We start from the raw sequence: 9841 nt of genomic DNA, 5'->3' as shown, positions 1-9841 counted from the left end.
TTTCCGTGCAATTTCTTGTCTCTAATATTCCATTTCCCAAAACCCAATGTTTCAGACTATTTCAGAGTTGGAAAAATCAATCTCTCAGTGGGGAGTTCGCAATATATATATAGAGAGAGAGAAAAAAATAATAATATTTAAATAATATTTATAAATATTAAAATTTTAAAATGGGTTTTGAGTGAGTGTGGTTGATCTTATTTTACCAAAAAAAGAATTATGTTGTCTTTAGTAAGATGCCATGGCCCTTTGATTGAAGCATAAAATGAAATATCTCTATTTGTGGATCCACCCTTTTCTTTTTTTTCGCTTTTTGAAGATGGGGTTATCTTGAATATCGAATGAGAAAATTTATAAAGAATATAACCTTTTTTTGGGGAATAGCCTACATATTTTATTCTCGTTTTTGTTTTCTTTTAATTCAACATTGTTATACTTCAATCTTTTTTTTTTCTAATAGCTTCTAGAAGAGTCACTTAAAAAAAAAAAAAAAAAAACACGTTCCTAATTTTAAAATTATGTTAAAAATATACACGATTATTTTAATAGAAAAAACTACTAGAAATGTTTTCAAATCTTATAAAAGGTCATTGTCTATCAGTGATACTATTATCGATATATAATGATATTTTGCTATATTTATAAATAAGTTGTTTTGTAAACTACCCTAAAAATATTGGCATATTCAAAATTGTGAATGTTTCATTATCATTTAAAATTAATTTACTGTTTAATTTTACATTTTTTAAGTGTTATATACATTAATCGAAATTATTTTTGAATTATTAGAAACATGTTTCAGAATGATCATGAACATGACATAAAATTCAAAGAATGGGTGGAATGGAGCAAGTTTGGAGAATCCCTTTTCCACAAGAAGTAAAATTAACTTTTTGTCGATATATAAATAATAATTAAGTTAAACTACAAATTTAATCTTCAAATATTGAGGTCTATCTATTTAGTCCCTAAACTTTCAAAAGTGTTTAGAACTCTCAAACTTCCGATATTATATCTAATAAGTCATTGAACTTTAAAATGTCTAATAGGCCCTCCAACTTTCCATTTCATGTCTAATAGAATCTTTTTACGTATTCAGAATTTTTTAAAGAAAGTAATCTATTAGATAAAAATTTTAATGTTCAAAAACTATTGAACACAAAATTAAAAGTTCATGGATCAAATTGAACACAAACCTCAAAAATCACTTACCAAGCTTACAATTTAACTTAATGATTATAAGATCTTAGACTTTCTATGACTTTGAGTTGAGATTTACCTTTCATGTAGTATTATTGATGTTGATTGATCAATTAGTAAATTCATGTTTGTGATTTTGTTAAAATTAAGATTCTAAGCTAAGGTAGTTAAACGTGAGAAGTATTTGTATGATAAAAATGTGACTATTCAACATGGTTAAAATTACCTACCCAACATCAAAATGTAAGATGGGTCTCACAAACTTATTTAGTCATGTCACATGTTAAACTCGAGGTCAAACCATGCTATAAAATCAAAATATTCAATATTAGGAAAAAAAAAAGTGGAAATAGATTTGATTGAAGCATCCACGGATTGCTAAGACTGTACTACCAACTCCAAATAAAGACTAATTCATTTCAACTTTGCTTCATAAACCGTGCAATTAAGGATAATGGATGGCTTTTCATCAAATAAAATGGAATTTTAGCAAAAGGATTTTGATTGGAACAACAAACCAAGTTGTTCAGTTGATACGTTTGTTCATACATGTTGCCTATCCGAAGTTCAATTAAACTATAACTTAAAATGGTCACAATCTAAGAAAAAGAAAGTAAAAAATCAAAGTAAAAATTTTGTCCAGATAGAACGTCATCAAAGACTAATGCGTCTTAAGGATGGAAGGTTTCTTCAACGAAAGTGTCAAAAGGAACCTTCCTTTAGATATTAAAATAATCAACAATACCATTGTTTTCTTTGTTTTCATTTTTTTTTTTTTTCCAATTTTGACCATATGGAAGAATCGAACTTCAAGGTTAATAATACATGTAATATGCCAATTGAGGTACACTCATTTTAGTATCAACAATACCATTGTTGCCTACAAATTCAATGTTTGAAAGAGTAAAAACAAGCCAATTTGAGTAGGTGAATAGGCATTACTTTAATGTAAATCATAAATGAATCAACATCCAGTCTTTTAAATACCATAACATTAACATTTCTTCTAAAATTATGTACACATACAGAATATCTCCAGTGGAAAAGTAGCTTCAGATAAAAAAAAAAAAAAAAAAAAAAAGGTTTGATTACATGGTTTATATAGTCGTCATAGAGAATTGAATAGATCAAAGACAGGGTTAACATCGAATGGGTCGATCATAGGTTGGGGGTAGGGAGGGGCAATTTTCATTCATATTGGCATAAGGTTCTAAAGTATTGTATTGTGGCAGTTCCATTTTGTACTCACCAAGAATCTGGCAAAAAGGAATTCTATCACTTTCATAGTTGCACCAAGTTGGCAGGCGTGTATGGTTGTCCTCAAAAATCTTCAGCATATATGCATCCCGAATCTGTAAGACAATAAAATTCAATGTTCAAATAAAAGCCTGCGGGAAAAGGAATGATTATTAGTTGATACATGTTCAAAGTTTTGAGACATACAGTGAACTCTGTTACTTGAATGGAGCTGGATACAGGACCAAATATTCCAGCCTCCTTGTACATTGCAAGGATAAAGGCAACACATGTAGTCGATTTCCCATCGCTGTATACCCATTCATCTTGTTCCGGAATCGTAAGCAGTACATCAAAAGGAATTCCTCGCTTTTCAGTCTCAACTAGAATGTCGTGCAAGTCCAAATCCTGAAAGGAACAAAAGTTAATAATTTAACTTTTAACTTTAGAAAACAACAAATGCTCTGTACATTTGAGAAACGTAAAATTAAAAACAGGTTTGGATGATTATTTTCAAGAAGTTCGGATGATAAATATGAACTAGAATAGTCGTATAGAAATGTGAGCCTAAAACAGATTTTGGTTGAATTTTTCATGATCAGCATGCATATGTATTTCTAAAGAGAGAACTAAGAAACCAGTATTGTGTTAGTACTTGAGGAATTTTTAGAAAAACATTCGTCTTTCAACTGTTAGTCAAATAAGCTCTCAAGCTTTGATAAGGTCTACCATGCATAGATCGATGAAACAAAATATGCTGAGATTGTACCCAAAATGTGATGAAGGGAATTTTCATTTGCATTGAAGTTGGCAACTCAAGTGGCACCCAAAACCAAATACTTTTAGCATAACAAGCCCTCGCTACCAAGCTTAACTCCTTTCTTTAAGATTGAAGGTTTTAATTCGCATTCCACATTTGTTGTTCTCAAGGGAAAGAAATGTTTATATATAAGTGTTCCATTTTAAAACACTTCTTAAAATGCAGGCCAAACACAACATCATAAGAGGATGTAATTATGATCTGAATATAACAAAGTCGGGATTACTTGGACTATCCATAAAATAAGGGAACAAGGCAAATCTAAAGAAGTTCAGGCAATTACAAAGGACACCTCAGTGTGCTTTTTTTTTTTTTTTTAAATAGTACCCATGAATATATGGGTAGCTTACAAGCATATTAACTATTCTCACGAGACAAACGTCTAATCAAGGTAACTCTTAGGATATTATTATTATTATTTAGGGGGAAATTTATAATTAAAAATAATAATAATAAAAAAAATCATTTGTAGAATATTAAATCTTAGGCAAGGGCCACCATAGCTTGAACTCTTCTTTTTTTTTTTAAATTGAAAATAACTATTTTCATAGAGGAAAAAATGAAAGAATACAAGGGTAACAAAAAACCAGCCCATCAAAAGGAGAAGAACCCTCTAAAAAAGAGGCTCCGACTATGCAGAATAACACCTATTGAATGGTACAAAAGGCCTTCAAATTTGAAGTCCAAAGAGAAACATGATAACATACAAGGGACCAAATCTCACAAGGGTCCCTCTCCACACCTCTAAAAATTATATTGTTCCACTCACCCCAAAACACCCACAAAATAGCACACACCCCTACAAGCCACAGAAAACGACCCTTCCACCCACAGGGCGGGTTAAGAAGGAACTCCTCAAGAAACACCTCCATATCATTGTGACAAGCCCCCAAACCTCCAAAAAGGTCTAATACAAAAAGTCCCAAACCAAACTAGAGAACTCGCAATGCCCAAGAATATGGTCCATGTCTTCCTCAGCCTTTCGATAGAGAATATAACAGAAGGGGCCCACAAGTGAGGGCATCTTCCTCTTAAGGCGATCCATAGTGTTAACGGTCATGTAAGACTTGCCAGTTAAAGAACCACGCTTTCCTAGGAATCTTAATCCTCCACAACATTGAAGAGACGAACAAACCTACAAGGATCAATCAACTGACAAAAGAAAGACTTTCACGTGAATCCTTCCAAAGGGTCAAGATTCCAAAACCTCACATTACTTCTCTCATGCCTAAAAGGGTGGCCCTCAAGTAAGGAAAGAAGCTCAACCACCTCTGTCGTTTCTCTAAAAGAAAGTGTGCAACGAAACCCAAAGAAAAGGAATAAGAGTAGCTGAACTCATTTTCATTAAGCCCTTTAGTATTTTACATTGTTCCTTATATTGACCATAAGTCAATCCATGAGGTCTCGAGTGCTCATTATGGTTTGTGAACAAGAATTAAATTCTATGAGATCCCTTTTTCCTTATTCCTAATTCCTAATAGCCAATGGAAGGACAATCGACTTAAGCAATGTTTTAAAAGGCTAAAGGCGACCATAAGGTTTTTCCTCTTCAACAGGCAAGGCGTAAGCCTCAAGGCGATATGAGGCAGTATGAAGCATAAGCCTCAAATAGTTAACTAAAAACATTTTGCAAAACCTAAATTGGTATGACCAAGTAATGTTAAACATGATAGTCATATAAGTGTAGAAAGAAACTCCACCCCCACAATTTTCACTCAATAAAAAAAATCTACAAGGATATCTTCATCATCTCTACTACTACTATTATCATTAATAGGATTCATTTATACTATAAATGTTTGCCTTCAAAGTTCTTAAGGTCAATGGTAAAAATAGTCTTAGTTCAAATTGTCACATTCAAACCTTAATATTTGTTAAGAATTAGGCAACTGACTATTATTTTTCTAATCACTAGGCGAGGCATAGAGATCTAAGCCTCAATGCGTTTTCACAAAGATGCAAGCCTCTTTCGTGAGAGGCATAAGCCTCTTACGATTCAACAAAGGTGTAAGTCTCGAGACTAAAACTTAGAGCCTTGCCTTGAGGCATAAGGCTCAATAGCATTTTAAAACATTGCAATTAAGTACCTTGTCAAAGGTTTGAATGGTAGTCCTACCAAGAGAGTTGTTTAATGTTTACATCAATGGTGAAATTTTGTGGGTAAATTTTTTTTGCCTTCAATCCAATTATGTTTAATGTTGTCAAAGGTTAGAATGGTAGTCCTACCAAGAAAGTTGTTTAATGTTTACATCAATGGTGATATTTTATGGATAAAAAATTTTTGCCTTCAATCCAATTATGTTTAAATTTTGCCTTCAATCCAATTATGTTTTTTACTTCAAAATTAGTTGTGCTGAAAATTTTCTCTCATTTATCTGTGTACATAAAAAATGAGTCAAGATTGCTGACATACCTCAGTTCCGAGCCGCTTGTTCAGAGCTTCATTCCACATGTTTGCAGCATATGCTGGCTGCAACCTAGTCCACATAGACATGACAGAAATAACCTGCAAATGTGAACTTGTCAGCAAAAAAGCTTACACGAAAGGAGGTTTTTTATACGTGCATCATCCTTAGATATGTATATCCATATTATGCACATATGTAACCAACACTCATCCATCCACACTGCAACATGAATGAGTTCATTCCATACATCCATAGACAATAAATAATAGAATCGTGAAAAATATGATCAAACGCAGGTACACATTGGCACTACAAAAAAAACATTACAGGTTGAAAAGAAAACCAAAACCTACCAAGTGAGCATCAAGAGGAGGAGGAAAGTTGTCAGTTACGGTATCAATCCAGCTAAAAATCATGTTGTGATAACCATATGGCTTCCCAGACATGCTTCGTGCAAATTCCCATGCTGCAGTAGAGTTGAATTTTGCACGCATCTCTGGATGCAAAGGAAGCAAGGCTACTTGTGGATTTGAGTTGTCCTTGAGTGCCAACTCCCACCATTCATCCCATGGAATCACCACAATGATTTCTTCACCCTATGAAACACATGAGAAAATTTCCCTGAAATTAAAAGATCAAACTCCAATTCTATCTATTTATTTGTTACTCATAGTCACATGCATTTGATTAATAAGCTGCCAAATGATGTTTTCATACCTTCTCATTCTCGTGTCCTGATTCACCAACCCAAAGATTACCCTGTTCATCCTTCAAGCAAACTGCTGTATGACCAGCAAAAGACCCCGTTACCCACTTTTCTAATGTCTCAAAGCCTCCCCACCGTCCACGAATTTTGGACACGGCTAAGAAATCACCAGAATGAACATCGTCTGGATTGATAGTTGCTTGCCAAGGCTGGGATCGCTTTTCAAATGTAGCACCCATGTGCTTCTTAAGGAAAGCTAAATTGGCACTTTGTCCCCAAATGGTGTTGGAAAACAAAGGTAACACATCTACCAATGAGAGTAGAGTTCCCAACATCCCAGACGGCATAAGAAAAACTGAAATCCCATGTTGCTTAACCTGCTCAAGTATCAACCATCATGGTTAGCAATGTGCAACTACATTTTAGAGCATTTGATAACAAAAAAGTAACATTAAAACATACATATTCCAACTCAGCAGGTTCTTCCCATGACTCAAACTTCAATGTGTGCTCCCGTGCAGAGAAATAATAATCCCATGTAATCCTGTAGGGTGTTGCAAAGACATATAGATCCATACAGGTCCAGCTGTGTGCTGCAGATGTCTAAAAGTGGGAGGAAGTAATGAACACAGAGATACACATCAAAACGTAGGTTCGCAAAGCTATATATAACATCTATAAGTCTAAAATCTGTGGCAGATGATCGTTTTTTAAGAACCCTTTAGTTTAGAAGCCACTAATATGAACAACAAACAAGTTGGGTTTTCAACCCCCGTGGAAGTAGAATTCGATTAAAATGTAACTAAGAACGTTGCCAAAGCATCGAAACTATAACAATATTTGGTTTACAAACTAATCCAAGTTGCTTGGAAATTAACCACCAAGGGCCAAATGCTAAGGCGTAGAGTTCAAAGCTTCTTGATTGAGAAGGGCAGATTAGACAGACAAATTGCATTCAACTATTTGAAGTTCAACCCGAACTCGGTGTAATAACAACATGTCAATGCATAAAAGGGGAAAGTAAAAGAACAGAAAAGTCAAACCTTGAGACGGAGAACACCACCTCCCAGACCTCTATCGCCTTCAGTAAGATTAATCTGAGCTTCGTTAGTGAAGAAGCAAGCTCCTTTCCACTCAATCGTTCCATTACTGGGAGTCACTGACCCAACATAAGACGGCAACAAATCCACGGCAGTGTGGAAATTATTAAGCACCGGCCACGATATCTGTCGTGGGAGAACCGGAAGAACATCGTTGGCCCTGAAGGGCAACTTCAGAGCCCGACCCAAATTCGCACCGAAACCTAACGCAAAAGAGCAAAGAACCAATACCCATATTGTTGATCGTGAAGAAGAAGACATGGGTTAGGTATCTTCAAGAATCTGAACCAAATTCGAAGCGAAATTTGGGATTAAAGTTGCAGAGAAGGGAATCAAACCCTAGGGATAATTGGGCATTTAGGAACAGTCAAAACTAGAATTGATTGGGAAAATCCATTTGGAATGAGTTTGGGAAAGGAAATTTTGGACTAATTGATGTTCATTGAGGGTTCCGATTGACGATGGGGTTGGTCAAGGAGGAACGACGTGGCGTACCCGATAAACTCTCGGGCGTCTTTATGGATATTTTCAACTTATCATTTTATTATTTTTTTTATTTTTTTATTTTTTTATTTTTTTATTTTTTTATTTTTTTATTTTTTTATTTTTTGGTTTAATCTAAATATGAGCTGTTCTAAAATCTATTTAAATTTTATTTGTCTTTTAACTTTTTTTTTTTTTTTTTTTTTTTTTGCTACAAATGATTTTAGCTAGTAACTGAGGTTAGATGTTCCAAGTTTTGTGGGAATACATCACACAAATACGGATATTAATAAAATATTAAAATAATTAAACATAATATATAATAAGTATTTACAAGATACATGATTATATATATGAAGTGTATAAACAGTGATATTTGACTTTTTGGTATTAAGAATTTAAAATAAAATTGTATCGTATTAGATGTATTTGATAATATATTTATAAATTATTTGTTTTAATGTTACAATGCTATGTAATTATTTTTTTAATACAACTATTGTTGGGTGGGGAACTGAACTTCCGACCTCTTAGATCGGAGTACATGTTAATTCCACTAAACTAGTTTGACGTATAATTATTATTTTATAGTACTATATAATTTATAATATATTATATTGTGCATACCTAAACTACAATGCAATGAATTTATAATATAAAATAGGAAAATTGCTATTTTTAACCTAAAAAAATTTTATCCTACAAAACAAACCTCTTTTTCAAAAATTATTTTTTCTATCCTCTTTTTTACTTTTCAAAAATTTAAGTGGATGGTCTTACATGGTGAAAATACTATTTTGTCCTTATTCAATTTTACATTTTTTAATACAACTTTTTAATCCCAATTTCAATTTTAAACTTTAAATTTCATTTTCTTTTTCACCATTTTTTTGGTAAGTTTCGACTAATATTTGTTGTAGATTTGTTGTTATTTTTTAAAAAAATGGAAAAGGAGATTTCATTGGGATTTCTTGTAAATATTGGAGAATTTCTTGGCAAAAATATATTGGAAAATTATCCCTCATTCAATATATTCACGTAATAACATTTTTTTTACCAGAAATTTAAAAATTAGAGAAAATCAATAAATTCCGAAATTCTATTAATTTTTCTTTAACTCAAAATATATAATGGTAAATAAAAAATTTATTAAAAAGTTATCCTTACAAGAATTCCTGTAAATTTAAATTTTAAAAAAAATTAAAGTAAATTTACGAAAAAAAATTGGAATTGAAATTTTCCGTAAAGATTGGAAAATATAGAAATTTTCGTAAATCTCAATCGATACGAAAAATTCATGGGAGTTTTTTTTTTTTTTTTTCCAACTCAAAACTAAAAAGTTGGTAAATAAAACAATTAGAAAAAATAGAAAGAAAAAAAAAACTTAAACTATCCCCTTACAAGGAATTCCTGTAAATTTAATTGGAATTGAAACTAATTAGAAGCTTAAGGTAAGTTTAAGTTTAAAACAATGGAGTTGGTTTGAGTTTAAAAATAAAAATAAAAAGTTAGTGAAAAAATTACAGCAAGCTAATTTCCTAATAAAAAGCTTATTGAAAACTTTCCAATAAGCTTACAAAGAAAATTTCGGTTAGCTTAAGTTTGAGTTTAATAAATTGGGTCGACAACAAAGAACCTTTGAAACTTTTCTTTAAAGAAAAAAAAAGTAACTTTACGCAAGGTTGACTTTCCGTAAGATTGACTTTCTAGTATGATTGGCTTATTCAATAGGTTGTCTTCACTTAAATTTTGATTTTAACTTTGGTTAACTAAAAAAAAAAAGTTTCAACGAATCTTGGTTGCCAACCCAATTTCTTTGAACATAAGTTTAAGCTAACTGAAATTTCCTTTATAAACTTACCGGAAAATTAGCTTACTAGAAAATTTT

The 9841-nt window shown here is 32.2% G+C and overlaps 1 protein-coding gene across 1 annotated transcript; it reads right to left on the bottom strand.

Moving 5' to 3' along the window:
- Nucleotides 1–2177: 2177 nt before the first annotated feature.
- LOC120081733 (zinc finger MYND domain protein) lies at nt 2178–7988 on the bottom strand. Its single transcript, XM_039036835.2, has 7 exons — nt 7414–7988; nt 6833–6973; nt 6382–6747; nt 6018–6260; nt 5670–5762; nt 2644–2844; nt 2178–2552 (listed from the first exon to the last, which is right to left on the bottom strand). Exons 1-7 carry the CDS (start codon nt 7729–7731, stop codon nt 2340–2342), a joined length of 1575 nt encoding a protein of 524 aa, XP_038892763.1. The 5' UTR covers nt 7732–7988; the 3' UTR covers nt 2178–2339.
- Nucleotides 7989–9841: the final 1853 nt, after the last annotated feature.

This window comes from Benincasa hispida, chromosome 7, assembly GCF_027475165.1.
Source record: "Benincasa hispida cultivar pf3 chromosome 7, pf3_genome.v1.1, whole genome shotgun sequence".
Taxonomy (NCBI): Eukaryota; Viridiplantae; Streptophyta; class Magnoliopsida; order Cucurbitales; family Cucurbitaceae; genus Benincasa; species Benincasa hispida.
Note: the sequence above shows the minus strand (reverse complement) of the source record. Positions and strands in the feature narration are given on the sequence as shown.

What these genes read in the sequence shown, in the direction of transcription:
- LOC120081733 (XM_039036835.2), bottom strand. Translation starts at nt 7,731, where the DNA reads ATGTCTTCTTCTTCACGATCAACAATATGGGTATTGGTTCTTTGCTCT. An exon ending in CAGGACACGAGAATGAGAAG is followed by an intron (nt 6,261 to 6,381) that starts GTATGAAAACAT and finishes TGTGTTTCATAG; the next exon opens with GGTGAAGAAATCATTGTGGT. An exon ending in ACAAGCGGCTCGGAACTGAG is followed by an intron (nt 2,845 to 5,669) that starts GTATGTCAGCAA and finishes TGTTCCTTTCAG; the next exon opens with GATTTGGACTTGCACGACAT.